The 25,474-nt window shown below is 39.4% G+C and overlaps 1 protein-coding gene across 5 annotated transcripts in view; it reads right to left on the bottom strand.

Moving 5' to 3' along the window:
- Nucleotides 1–1,174: 1,174 nt before the first annotated feature.
- LOC123985894 (muscleblind-like protein 1) overlaps nt 1,175–25,474 on the bottom strand; it is a 68,512-nt gene continuing 44,212 nt past the window's right edge. For 2 of the 5 annotated variants that reach the window (XM_046073857.1, XM_046073858.1), the window contains exons 3-11: nt 19,843–20,013; nt 15,047–15,265; nt 11,817–12,056; nt 9,141–9,194; nt 8,134–8,284; nt 6,426–6,461; nt 5,661–5,752; nt 5,245–5,318; nt 1,175–4,876 (exon numbers count right to left, since the gene is read on the bottom strand). In XM_046073857.1, the coding sequence (XP_045929813.1) occupies nt 5,262–5,318; nt 5,661–5,752; nt 6,426–6,461; nt 8,134–8,284; nt 9,141–9,194; nt 11,817–12,056; nt 15,047–15,265; nt 19,843–20,013 (1,020 nt within the window). In that variant the 3' untranslated portion in view covers nt 1,175–4,876; nt 5,245–5,261. The remainder of the gene's footprint in view (nt 4,877–5,244; nt 5,319–5,660; nt 5,753–6,425; nt 6,462–8,133; nt 8,285–9,140; nt 9,195–11,816; nt 12,057–15,046; nt 15,266–19,842; nt 20,014–25,474) is intronic. The other 3 variants (XM_046073859.1, XM_046073860.1, XM_046073861.1) reach the window with 3 other exon arrangements.

The raw sequence follows: 25,474 nt of genomic DNA, 5'->3' as shown, positions 1-25,474 counted from the left end.
TTGTGGTGCGAAGGGTCTCTAAAAGTGGAATGGAAGCCAGAACCTTCAGCTATCAGGCACCTCTGCTGGAATCAGATGCCTGATTGGGTTTGGGAAGCAGCCAACATCAACCTTTTCGAGAACTTTCTTTTTGATAAAGCTTTTAGTTAGGGCTGGTTTCTTCCTTTCGATAATACTTACTAGGGCTAAGTTTATTTTCAAATTTTTTTGTAATTTAAAAATAATTTATTATCCAAAGACTTTTCTCCTTTTACACTGTAAAAATGAGAACTTGAAATTGCTCATCTTAATTAGATTTTTGATTAAACTGAACAAAAAATACTCAATGGCATTGTAAAGTATTTTCTTCAACTAACTCTCACAATTACTCATGAGAACACTGCTAAGAACTGACTTAAGAGTGAAAAAATTCTTGGCTCAAAGCTGTGCTTGAAAGTTAGTTATCAAGCATCATAGTCCTAATTTGAGTGAAGTGTAGGACTAAATCTTAAGTGTCAGTCTTAGTGCTGATTTACGACACTTTACTGTGCCGCAAACAGGATTTTGGATGATGATGTCGCCAAGTACCAATCACTGAATAGATTTCCTCATTTAAGAATATTCTCAGATAAATTCACATTTAATGGTAAAATTCCTAAGAGGAGTTTATATTCAACACACATTCAACAATAAATAATTTTCAAGAGAATACATTGTGATATAGGCCTACACATTAATAAATGAAAGATAAAAAAGTTTATCTTTATATGAGCGCCATCATACGCCTAGTACTCCTGTGAAGCCGGCTATTTGCATGAACTGTGTTTGCTTCTGTCAGATTACGGGGGGTGTTGTGGGGAAGTCAATGAAACGCGTGACAATGTGTGGAGCTGTAGCCTAAGTGCTATAATTGTTTCCATGACTATTCGGTTTATTGATGGTTGTGACGGGCCAAAATCATCAGCATTGCTGCGTTTGTCCTGTGGCAAAGAAACAAAGTGTCATCACAACCTTCAGTTTAGCTGAAAACGCATTACTGCGTAAAGTTACTGGTGAGATGACGTCCTTCCCTATCTATCACTATATTTCTCTATGCAAGCAAGCAAATGTGTGTTATATAACATTAATTAGACAAAACAGCTGTTAGCTACAATACCCTATATATATGAAATAATGCATCTTAAGCAAATTCTTCTTTACTTCAGTTTGTTTGTACATTTTTATTACATTTTTTTTTTCATAACAGCAAGAATCAAATATAGCAATGCAGGCCCCGTGAAAAGATTTGTCAAGAACTTTTTTCTCTTTACCAGACACATCCATCAAAGTTGGCACAACACATCACAGGTTATATTAGCTACATTCATGACTTGTATTATTACATGATGTTGTAGTTAATTGAAACCACGACAATACATTTCTACCAGCCTCAGAAGGTACAATTTCCCACCTCTGTTTCATTTCTGGTTTTTCTCACACATTTCATTCTGATGAGATTATATTTTATGGCTTTAAACTGTGACAATCAAGAGGTTTTCTCTATAGGTGCTTTTCAGGGGAGGTGGCCGGCATGCAGACAGGACACATCCTTTCAGGGGGCCTGGAGCAGTAAAACAAGCAGAAACAAACTGCAGCAGAAGACAGAATACATCATATTAGCACTACAAGCAGAGAAAACAAACAACAAATGAAAAAAAAGTTCAGTTTACATTATATCAAACGTAAGCATGCGTGCTTGTAGGAGATGAGGGATGACAAAGATGATCAGGACAAAATTTCAAACTAATGACTTATTGACCAAACCACAAAACTGTATTTCAATCTGAAATTATTATTTCATTCTGCCTGATGTTAAACTACATTCCTGTTTGGTCAGTTTCATCTACTAGAAGCACAGCTTACATAAACATAAAGAACATACTTATAGCTATGGTGTTTGTGTTGCATGTGTTTTAACTCTCCAAGTGGTAAAACTTGAGTGAGTATATTCTCAGGAATATTTTTTTTAAATAAACCACTATTCTATTTTTGTATTTTTATATATATTTTATTCCATTACATTGATAGAATATTGTATACTGTAAATACATCTTTCTGTGTAACATGTTTTCTTATTCAATATTACTGTCGTGATTTTTTTTAAACGGTATATGTATTTCCTTTAACATGCATTCTTCTCTGAGTAAAGTAAAGAGACAGGACGTGTTGTGATTGGTTGGGCCTGGGAGGGCGTGGCCATGACACACAGACCTGTCAGTACAGGCAGGTTAGGGGACCAGACAAACCCAGTCAGGCCCTTACGCTGGAGGCTAGTGGATGCCTCCTCCGGAAGGTTACCTGGCAAACTACAAGCTGCTGACAAAAAAGAAGAGCAACACTTGGCCTTTTCTGAAAGGGGTCGGAGAGTGAGAACTCAGTGCCCTTTTGATGCAAGCATTTTTGTTCAGCCTTTCATAAGATTTTTTTTGTTATCCTAGCAAAATTCCTTGTCATTATAGACATTGTTTTTTTATTCAAAATAAGATCTCAATATACATGATTCTCTCTTTTTTGACTATGTACAGAAGTGCAAAAAAGTCAACCTTTATCACCTTTATCGCCTCAGGATTTCCCACCCACCCTTGTTGTTTGCAGTTGGCTAAGTAAGAGATGAGTGTGCAGACTCCTCCCTACTCACCGCGTTCACCTGACCCCGCCAGCAACGCCCCCGAAAAAGTGATCAAATATGCAGCTTGTTTTCCAACATGGCCCAATTTCCAGGGAGAGTAAAAATATTAAAACAATAGTTACTATTTGAAATGGATACAGTAGAAAATAACATCTTTACTCTAAACATCTAAGAACTAGATTTTTTTTCTTATATGACTAGTTACAAACCTTACAATCATTAAAATATTACTTGGTTATCGGCGACGGTTGCCACAGTGACAACTTAGCCTCTCTGTTCTATTATTTCATCACTGTTAGATACTCATATAAAACATCTTTGTTCAAAGAACACAAAAAAGACTAGAGAAATGAACAATATGCATACAGTTCAACAATATGCATAACGTAGAAAATATTGAGTTTACAATCATAATCATATTAAAATTAACATTACATGGAATTTCAGGAAACTGTGCATGAGGAACACACAAACACACACGTTTACCTTATATTCATTATAAGAAAGATAAATATAATACGTCAAACAAAAAATCTGAACTAAATATCAAAATATCATCCAAACAAAATGAAGGAAAACACTCATCTAAAGAAAAACTACAAGAAAGTTAAGAAAACACAAACAAAAAAGTGACAATTACATAGTGCTCTGTGTGTGTTAATATGGCGTGGATTAGGCAACTGGATGGTTCAGAATGGCATGTTGCATTGTGCTGACCCGATGGTACATTCTAAGGCTTTGGATGAGTAATACAATCGTTTATATTCTTGCCACTTTCCCTGTACTATCCACCAATTAAATATGCCTGAAGAACACCCAGAACACAACAAAAACAAAAAGTTCTAGAGATCTACTCTTTACACCCAATCTTTCTGTGAGCTCACTAATGATGCTCCCACATTAAAAAAAAAATATTCCCACTAGTCTACCCACAATATCTAATAACAATGACACAAAAAGACTTTGGCTGACTATCTGAAAACAGTTATCAGGTAGACGTATTAAACAAATATTCTTAAATATGTCAGACTATATATACACACTACACTGAATCTAATTTGACAATCTGCCTTAAAATATGCAAAAGCATATAAATGAAAAACAAATCACATCATACAAATCACATATCCATCACCAGATATGGACTTCTGTCTCACAGCAGTTAGGATACCAACTGATCACCCTGTTGTTTCAAAGCTATTCATCACAACATCTTCATAATTAGGAGAGTCTTTGGTCTCTCACGCTGGCCAAGACCCCACATACAACCCACTTGACTATTGGAGTCAATAGACTCGATGATCATGGACAGACCCGTGTTAGCACAGATCTAGTCGTTTCCTGTCTAAACAACTGACAACAACAAAGTCTAAAAAAAGAAACAATAAAAACAAGTAAAGCGGACAATCTGGAGAATCTAATCGGCGGTGGTGCTAATGAGGATCACATGTAATGACAGGTCACGACATTGGACACTTCATGCTGTCCAAGAGAGAAAATAGACGTATTAAAGGGAAGCGTTGAGTTTAACGCTTTGTAACACTGCTTAAATGCCATTCATGATTTTTGAGATGAATGGCACTTTACATTGATGCCTGCAAGATTAAAGACATGTGCTTAAGAGATAGAAAGGTAGGCTACAAAGGTTTGAAAGACACCTCACAGACATTCAGTTGCTATTTTGCCGCTGAGTGCACTCATGTAATTTCCCTTTTCACTGGTTGGACAAAATAAAATCAGAAACAAAAATCATTGTTCATGCATATGTGATTCAGTCAGATTTTCCATTTCTTTGACCACAACCAATATACAAGGTGCACCTCTGTGTAAACAAATGAACACATTTAGGTTAAAGACCAACAACCAATAAACAAACACAAGTCATGATTCTTGGTCAATGGACGTACCGATCCAGTCGATTTTTTTGATGACTGCTCCACACATTTACCTCATGTTAACATTCAAAGTGTGTCCGGTGAATAAAGGTAAATTGCCTCTGGAGAGCGAAAGGCAGTCTTTTTAATGCAAATGATGTTCTTTTCTGTTGTTGTGTAATAGTGTGCATGAAGTACACATGAAAACAATCCTAACAAACTGTGCCTCCTATGTTAACATGCAGATTTATTCCAAACCAATTGAGATTTTGGTTCTCCGTTTTTGCTCTTGATGTTACAGGCATGAAGGGTGACCTCTAATCTTGGACTTGACACCAGCGCGCTCGAGTTCCTTCTGGAAAGAGGTGCGGAAAACACAGCAAATCAGATGTGAAGGAAGAGGATGAGCTGTGACAAAGCTTTGTTTAGACATTTCTTATTGTGATCTTATTGTTTTCCATATCTTAGCTAAGTTAAGCTAATTGGCTGCTGCCTGTACAGTAACTTCATATTTATCATTTGAGAGTGCTATCAATCTTCTAATCTAACTCTCAGCAAGACCGCAAATAAGCGTATATATTCCAAAATGTCAAGCTATTCCTTTATGGTATATATTAATAGAATAAAGTGTTTTGATCCAAACAGTTTCCAGCTGTTTGGATCAAAAGTCAGCACTGGTTCAAATGAAGTGTGAGAGATGTTAGAAAGAGGAGCAGTACATACTGTTCTGATTGAGACTCCTACATCTGGGTCACATACTTGTGACTAGTCAGATGGTCTGCAGATATTATTGGAATCTGATTGAGAGGGGGAAGGAGAGAAATAAAGGGAGTGGGAGAAAGGCAAAGACAACAGAGGGACAAAGAAGCAGGGCAGAGACTTTCAGTTGAAATAAGGACAAAGAGCACTTCACTCTACACTGATAATAAAGATAAGCATTGTATCCACCTAATTTGAGAGCATCTACAGTGTCAGATGCTCAAAAAAGCTAGCGAAGATCAGAGATGAGCCTTGTGCCCCATTCATGCATTTGTCATTACGAAGCACATGAGAATCATAAGATTAAAAATTAAATAAACTAACAGATACTGAAAAGTCAAAGCAGAGAGAGAGAGAAAGGAGACAGGAGAGGAGCAAACCTGATTTGCTGTTGCAGTTGCAAAGGGAACACTTGTGGCAGATGTGGTGGCTGCAGACACAGTGGCTGGCGTAGCACCGTGCATCATGGGTACTTGGAGGGAAAGATCACACACGCAGTTGAACCAGAGCAGATTTAAAGCTTTTTATGTTCACTTCATTTGTACGTCTGCCCACAATGCTAATAAACATGAGAAAAATGTTAATAGTTTTAAATTGCTGAAAATAAAATCTATTTTCCAGTGATCCTTTCTGCAAATGCAGAAACTTAAACTTACAACACAAACTTCTACATCCACCACTACTTCCACTATCAATAATAAATCCTCATGTTTATATGGCATGTATAGCCAGACAGCATAATGAGGTGCTCTAGAGGTTAGAGAGCTTGGGATGGAAGTATAATGAAGCAAGGATCAGGTGGAATTTTGAACTGCAACAAGCATTAGGTGACAGATAGACCTGTGGCAGAGCAAAACGGGGTTCATTCCATACACAACAATGTATTGTAGAGTATAATTAAACACTTCCAATTGACATTACACAATTAAATTCAGAATTAAAAATTGCTGTTCAGGTTTTATAAGCCACACTGTTGACTGCATTGCAAATAGATTGTATATGCTGTTTTGGGTTAATGTCAAAGTCGAAATTCCCAAAATGGAGAACGTGCAGACATTATGCAATGAGTTGAATGAATGAATGAAGTTGAACTTGGGTGACTAAAATGGGCTCAAAGATAATCGGTAAGGAAAGCTGGCACCTACCAACACTTGTTGCAGGTGTCATGCACAATATCGAGCCTGCCCATCATGCATTGCAGCAGGGAGTGGAGTGAATAGGGAGGAGAAGAAATCAAGAAAAACACATTACAAGTGTTATAAAGTCAGACATAATAGATTCAGCCTGGGTATGAACAAACTGTGCTCTGAATATGTTAACCTGTTGGCTTCAGTATGGCTATATAGCTGATTATGTGCCAATACATTAATAATTACACAAAATGATCATTCCTTTGCACACATCACAGTTGCTGCAGCCACACATATTGCAGCATATATATATATATATATATGTCCAGCCCCAGTTACTGTTCAGCTCACACTATTCCATTAAATAGAAGGGCAGATTCAACACTACCAGTAGTCCCATTTTCCTGTCAGCAGCGTAACAGCTGTTAGCACCGTGGTAGTTTCGAATGACCTGCTTTCACATTCCTCTAAGTGTGTTGCAGTGACCTGACAGCCCAGTAGCGTGGGACATATTAGGATCTGAGTATCTGAATCTCTCACAGAGGGGAATTGATGGCAGGCTATTCTTAGGCTGTCAGATGAGAATATGGGACACAGTGTGATGATGACTATGCAGTGGCCAGAGAAGAGTGGTTCAAATAAGCTGTGTGTACCTGTGTGTGTATTGTATATGCACACATACTGTACATAAATGGTGTAATTTCCGCTGGGGATGTAGGGGAGACATGTTCCCCAAAATCCCTGGTTTGCCCCCCACCAATTTTGCAGTTTGAGTTTGATTTACTCCATAAAATCTGTGTCATCTTGCTGTCCAGCTGGCAAAATCCAGATGTGGGAGAAGAGAAGCTGATAAGTATGGCTGGTCACAATAATAAGCTTCATGTAAGATTTTTGCTGCCCTTTGTTTTGCCTGCCTGTCAGGCTGCCTTGACTATCTGATGGAGGTAGCTTGTTTGGGATGGATGCAGCTAGCAGAGTGCTGAATCTCAGCAGACACTCATTATGGCTGAAAAAGGTCACGTGATCTATTATACAACGGGATAGGTTTTAAATTTACAGTTGATCATGTGAAATCATAATATTCCCCTAAAGAAAGCCAAAATAGATGATGTTGATACAAGGATTGATACAAGAATTAATATGTAGTAAAAGATGCAAATGCTTTCAGGTCCAGGTTCATGTATCCATGTTTTCAGGAGTTAAGCCATTAATATCTTAATACTACTACTACTACTACTACTACTACTAATAATAATAATAATAATAATAATAATAATAATATTAATAATTGTGACATGCTTTATAAAAGGTGCTATATAAATAACGTTTTATTTACTTTTATTTACAATGTGAATGTGCTGAGCTGATATACTAAATACCTATATATGCGGAAAATAGCAGTCACAATGTCTTAAAAAAACAGCTCTGACTCCTGACACTAAACATTTACCCAGGCTGTACATACATGTTGATTAAGTCCATGCAAGTTCCAACTTTTCACCAACAATGAAATCGCACTCATTCGGCCATTCACTGCTAATGCTAAAGCGCTTTAAATAGTTGGAAGAGTAGAAAGGTGCTATACAAGCACAGTACAGTTACCATTTGCCATGTAATTTACCAAGTCAGGGAGTTCTGTGTGAAACTACGTGTGATTTAACAGCCAACAGCAATGGTTTAACTGCCACAACACAACATGGATTAAAGAAGGCTCAGGCCTTACCTGATGGTATGAAGGCCGCCTGCTGCTGAAACTGCATGTTGGCCAGGGCCTGTTGGTACTGGAATACACCAGCATTGAACATAGTGGTGGCACCGTTGGCTTTTTCAAGTGCAGGTCTCTTTGGTAAAGGAGGCAAGACGGGAGGGAGCCCCTGATGAGGGGATGACACCAAAATAAAGGGATGGGAGTGAGGGAAATCAAAGGATGGTAGCAGTGACATTCAGGACAGAGAGAAGAAAGAATTTCATTAGAAGATAAAGTTGCCCTCCCAAACATCTATTACAAACACTGGCAAGCAAGCAGTGGACTACACTACCTCTGTCAGAGCAAGACAGGACAGTGATGCTAGCTGACATCTATCTTGCTAGTGACAACAAAAAACAGTGCTCAGCACAATGTCATGAACCTTATGATTTTTCTTATGATGATTTTGAATAATACAGTACATACAATTATTATTTTGCTGGCTAAGGCATAACTAGATCCGTCTGTAAGGAGAACTATAATGACTGAATGAATAATAAGTTATTGTACTGATTGTTGGACCATCAACAGAAATGATGTAGTTAGGGAAAGCTGCACTGCCAGCTCCATGATAATAGTACATTATAAGCCATGTTAAGACTGTAAGGACACCTCTTCAACAGTTAGACATGCAATATGGGAAGTGACAAAATCATGCAAAGACTACTATACCTTATTATAAACTAAAATATTCCAATTTCATGCCACCAATTAGTTTCCTTTGACATTCACTTAAGGTGATGAACTGACAGTTAAACATGTGAAGGGATTCCTATTTTATTTTTGGTGCCTTATGTCAATGATTCAAATGGGCATTTTATCAAAATGTTTTACGCTATAAAAGTAATGGCTACAATCAGTTCATCACCCCCCAGTGGTTCCTCAGTTCAGATCATTCAATATGTGCTTTATTTTAAAACTACAAAAGTCTATCTACTACACCACAGCTACATGCCAAGCTAAAAGGTGAAAGGTCATAGTACCAGGTCAAAAGTTGCGTCGAGAGGTCGCTTCAGTGATTTGACAGCCGACTGAGTCTTAATTAGCAGGCAGCGAGCACATGATGGCAATGGGCCAATGGGGTTCAAGCGCATTAACATAAACCAGCAAGCGGAGGTGCATCATGGGGGCAGCAGTGCAGTGTGGGTTGGTGAGAAAAAACAAACAAAAAACAAACAAACAAATAAAAAAACAAATCATTGGAATGCAATATACAACAATAACAAGACTAGGGCATGCTGTAGGGTTACTGAGAGGAATTATGGCTCTTGGGACCAGATTTACTAAAGGTTTGCGTGAGTAAAAACATGTGCAAACTTGATATCACCAGCAAATTAACATGTAAGCTGATCTACGGTGTGCACGGAGAATGACGTCTTTCAAAAGAGCAAGATAGCACCTGTTGTTCATTTACTACTTTTGCCTTACGAATATGCACTTTTGGGTGTTTCAAATTTATTGTGAAAAGTAATGGGAGGGTTGGGATGTAAATACATTTATTTACTACACTCATTGTGATCTACCAAGCCTAAAAGCAATTTTATGTAAGTGCAACAGCATCTGTATTTAATACGTAAGGTGCAAAAGTGTTGTGCAGATTTGACTGCTGTTATTGTTGCGAAGTGACACAGCCGTAATGAAAGAAGTCGTAGAGAAATAAAAAATATTAGATAATATTATTCTATATCCAATCCAATATATAGAAATAAAATTATTTTATTTTATATATTTCACTGTATGAAGGTCATTCCAGCATACTGTATCTGTTTCTGCTGTGGTTTCCCAAAGCAGCTTTTCAGGTGTGCTGTCCCAAGTACTTAGCGCAATCTTACGCAGGATGGGCAGGTACATGCAATTTCCACATACTCGGGACGCACTGAATGAAACAAACCAGTGGCTGCTTTCCCTCACGACTCTCCATGGCAAAAACTATTGAACACGCAAAACCCTCATTTAAATACTGCCTCCTCCATTGTGCTTGCACCTGTTGTCAATTACGCAAAAATTCGCAAAAATTCTTAGTTAAACACCCATAACAGGTACTACAATTACACGTGCAATATTTTAGAATGCACACGCAATTTAGTACTCTTTATTCGAGATGTTAGTAAATTTGGGCATTGGTGTAGTTTATTGTCAGAAGAAAATTATGTTTCGTGAACTATAACTTTGAGTTTTTATATTATTAATTTATATTATATTATATAGGTTTATATCTGTTGTTCTGCACCCAGTCACCAAAACAAATTCCTTGTATGTGTAAAAACTACTTGGCAATAAAGCTGTTTCTGATTCTGATTCTGATTTGTGATATAATCTGCCATTAACAATTCAAGCTGTTTATATAGCCCAGTATCACAAACTTCAAGGGGCTTTACAAACTGTATAGCATATGATGCCCTGTGAACAAGGTAGAGATTGCCCTGCTTAAATATAAAACTCAGGTTTGCATGAATGTAAAGAATTTTCAACGCACTTCAGTGTGTGCTTTTAAATACACCAGAAAATATATTTTTATCTGCTGATTTATTGCTTCAGCACATTGTAACTAGCTTTAGTGCTGTCCAAACAAGGTAGAGGTTAGGGGAAGATGACCAATCCGTAGGGTATTTAACCACAGCCCTTTTCACGTTAGCTTTCATTTGGATCAATGCACTTTAGTGTGTGCCTTTAAAAACAGAAACACAATTTTTGTTCCCTTAGTTATGTATTTTCATAAAATTAGAATGTAAGATGTTGCCACATTGCAAAATTTGTATTTTCACCACTGATGCCAAACAAGCTTAATAAGATATTTAACAATTTAAAGAGCAGAGAGGTTAAAAACGGCAGAGATTAAGGATTCAATTGTTCAAAAGTGGAGGGAGGTCTGATTATATCATGCCCAATTTCGTTTTATGGAATAACTGTAACGTGAAAGGTTAACTGAAATCAAGCTTACCCTCCTTTCTGGAATATCTGCTGCATAATGTCATCTACAGTACCTGGCTGAGCAAAACCTTTTTGTGTCTCTTTATAGAAAAGTATCAATGCTCTGCATAAACAAGGTTAAAATTAACAGTAGTCTTCATGGTTGCAAAAAGTCAATATACCTATGGACTGTGAACAGCAAAATACACAACTACCAAAGCAACAACAACAAGGAGGACCAGGAAGAGGAGAGCAGTAGGCTCAGTCACATGATAGCAAGATCACTGCAGCCTGCTGCTAATAAAGCACACATCGACTCTGTATCTTCCTAGTGTGTGCTGGGCCAGAGCTGAAGAGAGCAGGAACAGAGACTGGAATGTGCTGGGAGAGTGAGTAAAAACACAGGGTCGAAGATGTTGACTCAAACAACTACATCATCAAGACAACTACAAAATCAAGACCCCCATTACCAAATATGAGTGTTTGTAGTATACTGTATATCCTCAAATTCCTGATAGAGCCAGGTCTTGTTTAATGTGCCCATATTAAAAAAGCTTAATGATTTGTTTTAGGGCATCACATGAGAAATCAAGTCTCACTTCTCCTCAATTTTAGGAATAAACATATGAACTGTACTCTTGGTCAAATTTTATTTGTTTTAACTGATGGTAATTCTGCTAGCTGCCCTTAACTGATGATGCTATGGTACAGTTTTTTAGCTTCTTGGTGTTCTGTGGACAGATACCTACCATGGCTGCAGCAGCCGCAGCCTGGTTGACTTGGTGTTGGGCGGCTTTGATCTTGGCCTGCAGGTGAGCGGGAGGGTGAAAGTACTTGCACTTCTCCCTCGAGCAGCGGCCCTTAATGTAGTCCATACACACAGTAACTGTGTTGTCGTTGGTGTCAATCATAGTGCTATCTGCAGGGTGGGCAAAGCGGCAGTCGTTCTCCCCACGTGTGCAGTTACCCCGCTGGTATTCCCGACATACCTGGTGCACAAAAATACACAAAAAAACACATTTTATTACTTTTATTTTGTTTTAATGACAATAAGACTTTCATCATAAACCTAAAGCTCACACATAGATGCACACAAACACCATACCCACACACACATTATGAAGTTACTGTTCACTTTACTACACATTTGATGAAGTAATCAATCTGTTCAGTCATTTCAGAACTTGACAATCACTTTACCAGACAGAGCTAACCAATCTTAATGACAGGTCTGGGCCATTACTGTTGATTGATAAGCAGAGCAGACTGTAACCAGCGTGTACAGACTCATTAATCATACAACATTTATCTATTATTCAAATGAGCTGTGTTGTTGTTCTTCCTCATAGAGACAGAAGGGGGCAGCATCTGCGTGAACAGTTGGGAAACTGATTGCCTCAGACTTAATGCAGGAGCTCAATGAGGCTCATGGGAAATATGAGGCTGGTTACCCTCAAGGGAAGCTGTAACTGACGTAAGCCCACACATAATAACACACACACACACGCACAAGGTGAATGCACATATAAATTACGAGACAGCATTTTCCCAGAATTAAATTTTGACACTAAAAGAGGTGTGCAATAACTTAAGATCTCTGTTTGAGCACAGTCAGCCACCGCTGAGTCTGAAAGGCATTCAGAATGCTTTCCTACTCCAAATGAAATGTAATTTCATGGTACGTTATATCGATCTATCAGTTATTGCGATAGAACAAGCCATTTACCAAATGTCTGTTTACTGGTCTCACTGTCTGCATGTATAAAGGATTTGATTTCTGGTGGAACAGCTGCCAGACAAAAGGCCACCAATGCCGTTATCTACAAACTAACCCTGCTCTGTCTCCTGTCATAACAGCGCATCATCCACAATCACCGATCTGTGTGAGCAATGGGGCAGGATTCTCTCTCTGTCTGTTCTTTCTCTTTCGTGCATCTCACACACGCTCAGACGTTCACATATGCAATTCCAATTACACATGCACACTCACACATATTATTTCCCCACACTGCCTCCACCACCACTGCTGCTACTGGTTTTCTTTTAAAAAAGAGAGACTGCCTTGTTGTCAGGCAGATGTTGGAGAGGCGGGTGAGGGAGGGAGGAAACAAGGGAGAGAAAGGGAAAATGTAAGATTGGTTGATGAATAAAGAGTAAAGGACAGAGAGATAGGGATGAAGGAGTCTTTGGGATCGAGTGAGCGAGAAGAAATTAGAAAAGGGAAGACTAAGTGGAAGCAATTTGATGTTCTCTGCACCAGGTGTGGACCAGTGTGTTTTTCTTAACCCTGGTTAATCATGCATTAGAGAGAGCTAACCCGGTGGAAGTGCTAAGTTGGACAAACAAATAAAGGGCCTGTTAATCATATTTCTGTCCCCATGGTTACTGTCTCTCTGGGCCATTTACATCACCATGGTGATGTAAGCAACATATGATTTTATGCATGCTGAAATACTGCAGTATACATTCATAAGAGATAAAGACAGAGATATTGCCAGGAAATATTTTCCAGGAAATCAGTCTGGAGGATTGTCTTCTAAAATAGGAATTTCTCTCAGCCTCAAGGAAATAGTTTGTACCATATCTACTGACTGGTATGTGTGTCAGTCCACAGAATTCCAGCTATGTTTATTTTGAATGACACATGCAGAAACAAAAATATGGCTGGCCCTTTTTCCTTTAGATATTTTTAGTAAACCTAGTTCCTGACAAATTAGCCTAGGCTATGAATTCTTCCAGTCAAAAAGCTTCACCAGTACATGCGGGCAGAGCACTACAGGCAGGGTCTAAATATCTTGAAGGGAAAACAGTGAAAATGAGCAGATTTTCACTCCACTGCCAATTATTGCATTTGGCTAATAAATATTTCATGTCTGTTTACTGGACTTTGGTGCAGAATGCTATTAATCCTTTGCCAGACAATCATTTCAAACCCAGTCTGCATCAAGACCTGCGTGTTCCTCTTATATTAACAACTTCTTGCCTCCAATTTTCCTCAACCTCTATAACTTCTTCTCACCAGTCATCTCTATAAGATTAAATCACCACTCTCTCCGTTGTTTCTGTTATTTTTGTCTCTGTTTTTCCCAACCCCTCCTCTAATGACCACAACAGGCCTTAACATTGATTTCTAATCCCCCTGTCCATCTCTTTTTCCTGTCATTGGCCCATTCACAAGCCATGCATGTCATCTACTCGGTCATTGGGCCGAGAGACTTTCTCAGCCTCACCCCAATTAATTACCCAGCTACCCAACGTTCCATTTTAGATGTAACCTTCCTAGTGTTCTCGCACGCCTCCTGCCTGCCTCCAACGATTTCCCCATTATTCCGCTGCAAGTGTTTCCCGGGTGGGGCTGCATAATGGATGAGATTGACTTACTGTCCAATTAATGATTATCTAAATACAGCTAGAGGAGCAGCACTCCTCAGGTTTCAAATGACTGATTGCTTTCATAGAAGAATTAAAGATTTTTCTGAAAATTACACACTTATACAGTATAACTTCAGCTTGTGTCAAACTTGTGTCTCCTGCCTATTGATGGGATGCAGCAACGACAGTGTTTGTGGAGAGATACTCTCATTACCGTCTCTTTCTCTTTGCTTAAGTCTGGGTAATGACTGTATTATGGTAATGGGATGTAGTAACTGTAACAGAAATGGTGTACCAGATACATAATTAAAGTCTACAAACAGAAACCGTTGAGGCAAGACTTAGAGCCCATGCCTTTAATATTCAAAAAAGCACAGACCACATTTCTAAGCCCAATCTGTTTGCATAGCTGGGAAAAGGACCCTCACCATGTGCAGTGTTTACAAGTGTTTTGTTAATCTATCTTTTAATCTGTCACTGATTTGAAAGTGAAAAATATATTATGCAAATCTTCTCATCTGCGTGATCTGTGGCGTGTTTGTGCTTATGTGGCCATATTTCTTTCTTTTTATATCTGCGCATGTGTATGTAAATGTGTGTTTCTTACCTCCAGTCTGTCGGTCCTCATGAGTTTCTGTGCAGCAGCGGCAGCAGCAGCTGGTACGGGGACATTGGGGTTGCTGGTGACCAGTACAGGGGCACTGGGCAACATGTCAGCGGGCATCAGGCCGGGCGACACAGGACCAAGGTAGGGGTTAAACGCAGCGGCTGCTGCTGCAGCAGCATTAACATTGGTTGCAAGGCTGGGTGTGACTGAAAACATGGGCTGTGGGCACAAGCAAAATGAGATAGTTGGTCAAAATTGACCAAAAAATTATTGAAACTATTTCACACAGATTTCTCACAATGACTATATATAAAAATGTTGAATATTTAATTACATACTATACCAATAAGTAATGTCACCCTTCCTCACTTCTACTGAAATTACCCATTGGATATAAATGGCAGAGAAATAAGAGATGTATGCAATTATCCACAGCCAAGCAGATGATTAGAATTGTGGTATGTGGAGGGGGAAAAGATTAAACATGAGGAAAAACAACTGTACTTCTTTGACGGCTGCTTGTCTTTCATTTGAGATAACACATAAAGGAGGCTTACACAGGTGGTGTCACCTACTCCCCCCATGAATTAGATGGAATCACACGCTTCATACACCAGGGATCACACACATATAGAAGTAATAAGGATGAGGGACGTCAAGCTGTGTGTGCATTGCGGGGGCTAGAGGCACTGTACTGTACATAAATTTACTGCCTATGGAGATTTGACAGAGAAAATGTCCACATTTCTGTGAGAGTAAGGCTAAGGAATATGCTAGCTGACATGACGCACTGCAAGTTTTCCCTGCATGTTCCTGACCTCAGCCCCAGTCTGAGGATTGTCTCTTGGGCCCTTGCCAACACGACACAGTGAGTAATAGAACAGCAGCAGCCAGGGCTGGACAGCTACATTCCTCCCAAAACCTCCTCACTGCTCTGGAATGACTCAGAAAATCAGGAACAATGGCATGGACTCGTTAATTTTTCCAGTGCTGGAATGTCTGCTGAATTATGTCCTGTCACAGTGTGCCCTGGAAAAGTTAATGTGTCTCTCTCAAGGTTTGGAGACAGTTTCAAAAATTTGCATCTCAAGGTTAAATAGGTTTGATGTCAACAAAAAGACTCCCAGCAAGGGCACTTTGTGTTGAAAAATGGTGGGGACATAAGGGCTCAGTTTAGGGGTGTGACAATACACTTAGCTCACAAGAAGTGACGATGCACAATATTGGGGTCACAAGAATAGGATGAGAAGATACTTTAACACTATTTCAAAGAAATATTCAATGCTGAGATATATGAGTGGGGGGGTCTGGGGGTCCCCCCAGAAAATTTGGAGCATTATACACTTAATTTCCTGCATTCTGGAGAAAATTTCGGCACCAACTTTATTTATAGGCTTTAAAGGGAAACACAAAATCCAGGTGGCAGATGACAATTCAAAATTTAAAAATATAATTGAATATAATGCAATAATTAGCTTTTTTTTTTAGCTTAAGTTACTCTTTGTTGGCAATGCACATTTATTTCTTCTATATTTACATTGCATGTTTTCTTTTAGTGCAAATAAACCTTTCTCAAGGTTGGTTATCAGAAATTTTTTTTCCATTTTACTTTTTTAAAAAGTAATGGAGATAAAATCAGCTATTTCAAAAAGTAGTGGGGACATGTCCCCAGCTTCCCCAGTGCAAATGACACCTATGCTCACAGTCACTGAAACAATGCAGTGATGTGATCCTGCAAAAAGTTTGTGATCCTGCTTATGTCTCTCAAATTAGCATTGAATTGTTTCCAATAATGATAGGCAACAGACTGGAAACGATTATGTTCAACTGAGCATATTTACACAGTAGGAACAGAAAAATATCTGACTGCATGCCTCCTGTCAGCAATTTGTGTTGCAGTAGTGATGTGTAGCTCTTTCTGAGATCATTTTAGTTACAAAGATTCTTGAAAGATTTCCCCTTTATATACCCTGAATCCAAATGAGAAAAACATGTCATACAAAATTGAGATAATGCAATTTAAGATTAAAGATCAAGGATGACTTTTCTATGTTCACAGTTTCATGTGAAGGTATCATCTGAGTGAGCCCAAACAACTGGCTTTTTAAGAATTAAATGGAAAGATTTAAAGCAATGTGATCATCTGTTTCAATGTCATGCTATGCCAAAAATTCCACCATAAGTTACTGCTCATGCCAGACAGGCAGGCTGTAGCAAAAAACTGTTGAAGTTGTTGAGTTGAGATGATCTGAATTGAGCAAGGGTGTGTTTTATTACTTATTGCCTAAACATTTTGTTTGTTGTAGGGAGACTGTACTATTTCATCCATGAAAAATTACAGTGTGTTAAAATGCTAAATCAACAAAAGCCTTTTTTTAAAGATTTTGATTGTGATTTAAAATATGTTACTGATTCACCAATCTGTGCCAAACACATGAACCAGATTTCTACTTTATACTGAAGTCAGATCAATGGGTTGCTACACCACCGACCCTGACCGCAGTCTGGGCTTTGTTTGTTATGGCATACTGGATTGCCCTTCCCTTTTGGCTTTCATTGTTTTATTTTGCTTATTTTTGCATCCACACCAAACAAGCAAACCAAACTTCCTTTGGTGGAGTGAGTGAGTTAGTGATACATTACTGTAGAAAGGTATAATTGTAATGTGGGCTACCCACTGACGTCAGTCCTGTAATAAAAAAGCATCATGAGCACCATCCCTCACAACCTGCTGTAATGGACACTAATTACCTCACCCTCTGCACAGTTCCATGTGTGAAATGAAAGCACCCTCCTATGCACATGCATGCGGGAGATGCAAGGTATAGGCAAAAACAAAATTGGGAGCAGATAAAAAGTAGGGGAAAAAGGTAGAAATACTGGGGATGGGGGGCAGGAAACTAAGCTAAAAACACAAGGGAGGTAGCGAGGAAGAAAGTCTGATACCTGGAAAGGTTAGTACCTGGTCTTAACCTTTGTTCACTTCACACACAATATGGCTCTTTTCTTGACTCTTCTTTGAAGTGCAGGTCTAAATCCAACTCTCCTCACTGCTGTCGTCCTATCTCCTTCACTTTACCTACCTGTCTTTGCTCTTATATTTACTTTTATCTCGTCCTGCCTCCCTTTCTCCTTCTGCTGTGTCCTGCTCTGTCAGCCTGTCTTCCTCCTCCTCTCCTCTCCTTACTTTGTCTCTCCCCATGACATAAACAGAAAGAAAAAGCTTTGCAGTCCGAGGGAGATCTATTGCTTCTTTCAACCCTTTCATGGTTTCCTCTGTTCCTCTCAATGGGCCTCTCGATTCAGCCCCTCTTCCCCAGATAAGGGTGATAAGCCATTGGCTAAGTGTGCAAGTGCGTGTGTGTGTCCAAGCGTGCAGCATCTGAAGCTCTTTTGAATAGTCTGAGACAAATTCAGTCCAGTACTCTCACTTAAACATAAAGAAACAGAGGGGAAGACAGAGGAATTACTTCAAGCCTGACTGACAGGTCTCATTGAGTCTGTAAGGTCTCATGGACCAGGCAGGGAAGGATTCATTTGAACGAGCTCTGGCCATCACCTTGAAGATCCACAGAGCGTGCAGCACAGTCACAGAGCTAAAAGTGTGTGTGGATGTGGATGCATGGAATTGTCCGCATGTTAATGATTGCATGATAATAATATAATAGTTTATTAGTCACTGTATACTCCCAGAGTGATGGTATGGATTCAGTGTCAAATACTTGGGTCCCGTTATCCAAACATTGATGATTAATCCAGGTTGACATAATGTTAATAACTTGCTGAAGCAATTAGTCAATTGATTGATTAGTCAATGAACAGAAGGTGAATTGGAAACTATTTTGACAATTGATTAAACACTGAAGTAATTTTTCAAGCAATAATACAAATACTTCTCTGTTTCCAGCTTTTGCATTTCTCTGATTATATCACTGTAAATTAAATAGGTTTGGGTTTTGGACTGTTGGTCAGACAAAATAAAATGTTTGAAGATTTCAACTTAGGTTCCGAAAAATTTTGATGATTTTTCACTATATTTTAACTCTTTATAGATGGGGAGAGCACTGGGCAATAAAGTGATTTTGCCACAGTCGGCACAGTCAAAAATTCAGGTCACGTGATGCCCTCTGGACCTAAAAGACATTTCCTCATACACAACCATTACAAAAGAAACAGCTGTAAACGATTACATTTGAGGCATTAGGTCCAGTAAAAACTAAACTGTCTCAAATTCATGTCTGAAGGTAGCCAACGTGAATTCAGCTAGCTCGGCCAGAGAAGGACTCTCTGGAAACGCAGAACCCTGAGGAAGCCTGAGAAAGCCTGAGGACCTTTTACTAAATACGCACCCGGAGAGAAACTTTTATTAAAAAGAAAGGGGAACCATCTTGAAATACGGTATCCAGTTCTCTTAAAATATAAGCAGTTTAAATCTTTTTATCTAAATATTGTGATATTTTTCGGTTTGAGTTAAAGTATTATTAAAGCTTCAGAAAACTAAGAAAGCCAGGCTTGTGTCAGATCATCAGAACCAGAATAGCTAAGTCACTTATCAATGTATGACAAATAGGGCCCTGTACACGCCTAAAATATTGTAACTAATAATAATAACTGTAAACTAATGTGACGGCAGAATTGTTTAAACGAAACTCAAACTGAGAAACATGCATTTTTTATCTTATCCTCAACTATCGTTGATAGTTGAACATATTAACAATCGGTTAAGGAAAATGCACGAAATGTGCAACCCTAGTTTATGTGTATAATGAACTACGTATGCATCTGTATCCTCTCACCACTGGCTGTAGCTGTGTCCCGGGCATCATAGCGTTGGCAAGCTGCATCTGCTGGGCCAACATGGCCATGTTTTTCTGCTGGATGAGGTTGTTCCTCCCATTGATCTCTAGCTGGGTCTTTAGGTGGGGAGGAGGATGCAGGTACTTACAGTTCTCCCTGGAACAGCGGCCCTGATTGAGTGAGAAAGGAGGAGGATGTAGGGAGAGACAAGGAGTGTGAAAGAGGAAAGAGGGAGGGATATGGAGGATAGAGACATGGAAAAAAGGCGAATTAGAATAGATGTTCCCTTAATGTTGCCTAATGTAAAGAAGTAATGAGCCTTGACTCAAGTTGCTGCCCTCCCATTTAGGAGGCGCTAACCTAACATCTCTGACATCTGGGCCTGCCACTGGGTTTGTGGTAAAGAAGAACGATCAGTTCTGCTTTCTTCTTCCACTTCATGACCTAAGCTGTGCGCTCGCTACCTACCCCTATTTTCTCAAAGTCCCATCGAGAGACAAATTAGCTTCAAGAGCAGAGATAAACAGGCTTAGCTGTCTATCTGATTCTGCTAACAGATTGTAATACACAGAGTGAAAGAAAACAAGACAGAAAGAAAGATGCACCGTCCCAATGATGATATAGATACTTCCTCATTCACTTTCATTAATCTATTTGTCATTTCACCCAGGTGGGTGCCACACATTGGTGGTGGTTGAGACCCCCCCCACTTCACTCTAAAGCTCTTTGAGTTTCTGTGATAAAATGCTATATAAATGTAATGCATACTATTAATACTATTATTATTATTTGGTATCAGGAGCACGGTGGTGCAGTGGTTAGCGCTATCACCTCACAGCAAGATTCAAACAGGTTCAATTACAAAAGCAGCAGGTTCAAACCCTGGTTTCCCTGGCCTTTCTGTGGGGAGTTTGCCTGTTCTCCCCGTGTCTGTGTGGGTTCTCTAACAGGCTTGAGAACTGATGCTGGATCAATGCATGATTGGAGACTCCGGGTGCCCTGGCTTCCTCCCACTGTCCAAAGACATGTGGACTAGGTTTATTCTCCCTAGGTGTGAGTGTGACTGGTTATTTATCTATGTGTGGCCAGGCCAACCTGTCCAGGATGTATTTGGCCTATAACATGCACAAAATTGTGGAAAACATTTTATAATAACATGCATCTTCTTAAAGCGTGATGGGACATTTTTAAATCACTTGTTTTGTACGGCCAACAAAACCCAAATATATTAATTTTACTATCACGTAAGAAATGCAGCATATCCATACATTTAAGAATCTGTAAGAGAATGTTTGACACTTTTGCTTGAAAACGGACTTAAACAATCAATAGATTATCAAAATAAATCATTGATCAATCGCCAAATCTTGAGACAAATTATGTTACAAGTAAAAGATGCTTAAATTCAAAGAGGTCAAGAACATGATCTCTTTCTATAACAGCTGTTAAATCAGTGTGAAGACAGGAAATTAAAGGAATGAGAAAAAGCTAATTTTTTTTGCCTGCTACATGAACTACTGCTGCATTGTTGCTGGAATTCCAAATACAAATTTCAATTTGTAAAGACCCACTCTCTGCTCCATCCTAACACATCAGAAGCTGTCCCGCTTGATGCTGGATGTTATACAAGGCCCAGTGAAGTTGCTATTGATCTCCTTCCAATTGAGACAAATGAGTTCTGTCAATATTTTACATCATTTTAGAAAATAACAGGTTTGAGAACTGATGCCGGATCAATGCATGATTGGAGACTTCTGTGACAATAAACATACACACATCATGGCACTCTATCTAATATTCTGCTAGTGTCTATAGACAGTGCCGTGTGTGTCTGGATACTCGGTGCTGTGGGTGATTATATTCATCCAGCACCCGGCAGCCCAAGGGGAGAGGGAGGGAATGTAATTTACACTCTCGTAATGTCTGCTCCACTGAACACTCCCCCTGATAGGTGTAATATTTTAGATATCTCCTCCTCTTTTTTTACTCCTTCATTCCCTTCCTTCCGCCTGAATCCCATATACACCCCAAGCCCCATGCTGATATTTGCTCTCCTCATCATGAATACAGAGCAGCTGAGGTGCAGAGGTGCTGCTGTGGTCTGTGTATGTGAACATTTTCATGTATGTGTGCAGAATGGGCAAAACAGAAGTGCTTCCCTTGCTCTGTCTATGTCGCTTTCACTCTCTCTTCTTCTCTCACCTCAATCTGTCCCCATCAAAATGCATCCTCAATCTGTCCCCATCAAAATGCATCCTCAATCTGTCCCCATCAAAATGCATCCTCTTCCCATTACTCCTTTATACAAATCTGTCTCCCGGGGATGGGGAGACCAACCCTGCTCCACAGTACCACCTCCCATGGGGAATTAAAGGTTGGCTGTCATGCTACTGCTTATCTCAGTGAGATTACCTGCTGCCCACTGTGGCCCACTATGACACCACAACCAACACACTCTCCCACTCTTCCTCTATTACTCCCACCTCCCCTCTTTCCTCTCCTTTCATCTCTTTGCCTCGCTGTATCTCTTCGTCTCTCCCTTTTATTTCCTCATGCAGCCAGTTCTGCCTAGCTACAGCAGGAAAGGTACTTTGCATTTGAGAGTAGCAGAATGTCAAGAGTTCTCCGAGCATTTTCATTGGCTAAGAGCTGAGAGCAATAGTACTCGCAGCCTGCCGATTGGCTTAAAGGCACACATTAACAATGCTCTTAGTCTTTGGCTCTTCCCTGTGTGGATATGACTATTGATCAGCACTAATTGGTTAATGTCTTTTGATTTTCAAGGCACATTCCCTCTGGGTGACCAGACTCCAGCATGCCAACTCCAGCTGATGTATGTGTGTTTGTGTGTGCGTGTGTGTGTGTGTGTGTGTGTGTGTGTGTGTGTGTGTGTGAGTGTGATTAACTGTAAAACTGCAGGGCTTATACTACATAGAATCCCCCAAACAGTCTTTGAAGGCAATCTCTACATTGGTTTGCAGTGGTCAACTTTAAAGCCCTATTATTCAAGAATTGGTATTTATTTGTGACTTTAGTGCCCCTGTGCAATTCACTTTCAGACTACTGTTGTAAATAATCATAAATGGGCTGACTTGGTCAAAAAGTAGCTAGTCGACAACTTTGCTAAGTCAAACATCAAGCAAGACATAGCAAGCCAGCTAATACTACTCACTAGTACAAAACAAGAAGGCAAGCTCATCCCTGTCTTGCAGCCTTTTATTTTGCTAAGCTCTCACCATTGACTTAAAGCCAGTCCGAGATTTACTATTGACTATTGTAAACTCTTTTTTCTCTTCTTAGCTATCTGTGTCAGCATCCTCTTCACCTCTGCCATGATGTCCGTACTGAGATCACGGAGCTAGCGTCTTCTTATAGCTAGCTGGAGACCCATAGCTGGTGGTGTGTGACATAGTGCCATTAAGCACATGTCGTGGGAGATCACACTCGCTTAACCCAAGATACATAGCGCAAGAACAAACATTTGGGAGGCAGAGTGGAGATTAAATAGGCACCATTCTCCCTATTACAAGTGCATTTACATTCATCGGGTGGCCAGAGCATGACTCCAACTGAATGCTAATTGTGTTCCATGTCTGCTGGATGTGTAAATGAGCAAGTGTTTGCTAACAAGTTACGTTTAAGCCCTATCAATTTAAAAGACAATAATATGCCAGCATTTACAGCTTGTTTCAGCCGCCCTCTAGCGGCCAAAAATCTGTTATTGCAGGTTTAAATAAGTTCAAAATACTTTCTGACATTTCTAATCCAAATTCAAATCCATTATATTTGATCTCAGTTGATAAGTGGTTAGTGTCAAAATAGAGTGTAAAAACAAAGTTTCACTGAACCAAACATGTAAGTATAATTGTATAAATATTAACTCTGATCTTCTTACTCCTAACTCTGATCCTGGCTTTGACACTTGAAGTTTTAATGTCACCCCGCCCCCACTGCGTAGACCTACACACACCTGTTGGCTGAAGCCAGGAGAGTCTTCATGAAAGCAACCCATTGACTGATTGGAAAATAGGAGTTGTGCTATTGACCTGGGGCTAAACTTTAACACTGTTTGATAAGTAAATGAGGTAGTATCCGTCAACGTTATATTTTATATTGATATTGCTCTTCTGGCACCTGGTTGTTTTGCACAGCAACATACCGCCCTGACGCAGCGCAAGCCATTGCTGTTTGTCTGAAAGGCCCATAAAACCTTTATTCATGCAAACTTTATTTTCCAAGTATTAGCAATATGGAAGAGCTATATTCACACTTTTAAAATGTTATGGGGCTAACACTTGTGTAGGTAACAAATGATCCTCTGAGAGAGTTAATGTCTAACACTGCATAAAAGTTTTAAGAAAAACTAAATTAGTGTTAAGGTACCAACACTCCAAAAACAGTTAAATTAACACTCTTTGGTGTGGACCCATTTACACACTTTAAATGTGTTAAAAATCAACTCTGACAGTGGGTACATTTGGGTATGCTGATTTAGTGCATCATTTAATAAAAGTTCACCCTTTTTGTAACTCACGTCAGAAGCAGGGGCGTTTGCAGGCTCTTGAAACACTGGGGGCTTAGCCCAGCCCAGAAATATTTCATGTTTTCACCCCCCCACCCACATTGCCGTCTACCAAAAGTACATCTATAAAGCAACAGTAAATGATATACATATAGCCTACATTTATTATGATTTTTATAATTACTACTGATAATAATTAACACTGATAATATGAATTAAGGAGGTCTGGGGGTCCTCCCCCTGAAAAAGTTGGGCTTTAAAAACATAATTTCCTGCATTCTAGTGAATTTTTTTGCACCAATTTATTGAGGAAATATCTGAGGTGACAATTCAAAATAAAAAAATATAGTGTAATATAATGCAGTAAGGCTGTCAGATATGTTTCTCCTGTAGATCAACCTTTCTAATACAATTTAATACCAGCTGAGTCTACATACATGCAGGCATACCTGAAGTAGCCTAAAGTATTTCTTAATGTGCATATGGCACCTTTTCACCTCAATGATAAATTAGCTTAATTCATTTGAATTAAGTAAAAAAATATTTATTAATGAAATATTGGGGGGTCTGGGGGTCCTCCCACTGAAGATTTTGAGCATTAAAAACTTTCCTGAATTCTGGATTCTTCTCGGGGCTACAGTCAAAACATCTGGGTCTCAAGCCCCGGAAACATGACCTGGCGACGCCGTTGGTCAGAAGCCTTAACAAAGTGGCCTGCATGTAAGACAAAAAGCCTGAACAAAGACACAGCGCCCAAATCCCTTTGGTTTGTCAAATCGCATGAGTGAATTGGGAATTTCTATTGGCTGAGTCCGTCACAGGAGCGCACTAGCCCCTTGTGGCACAGCCGTAACTTCACTAAAGCCATAGAAAGAGAGTGCCAGTACCAGTCTCTCCTTGCCGTTCCACTGCCACACAGGCTGCTACCGGAGGTAACACATTTTCAGCGCTTAACTTTATTTCCCTAGGACTGTTTTCTTAAACCCTAAGCTAATTTTACTCCGTTTTACTGTGATAACGAGATAATTATCTCGTGATCTTGAGATAATGACTGTTGTTTTCATGCGATAATGGGATAATTTTCTCATGATCTCGAGATAACAAACCAT

Source organism: Micropterus dolomieu, linkage group LG17 (assembly GCF_021292245.1).
Source record: "Micropterus dolomieu isolate WLL.071019.BEF.003 ecotype Adirondacks linkage group LG17, ASM2129224v1, whole genome shotgun sequence".
In the NCBI taxonomy this organism is placed as follows: Eukaryota; Metazoa; Chordata; class Actinopteri; order Centrarchiformes; family Centrarchidae; genus Micropterus; species Micropterus dolomieu.
This window is presented reverse-complemented; position numbering and strand designations above follow the sequence as displayed.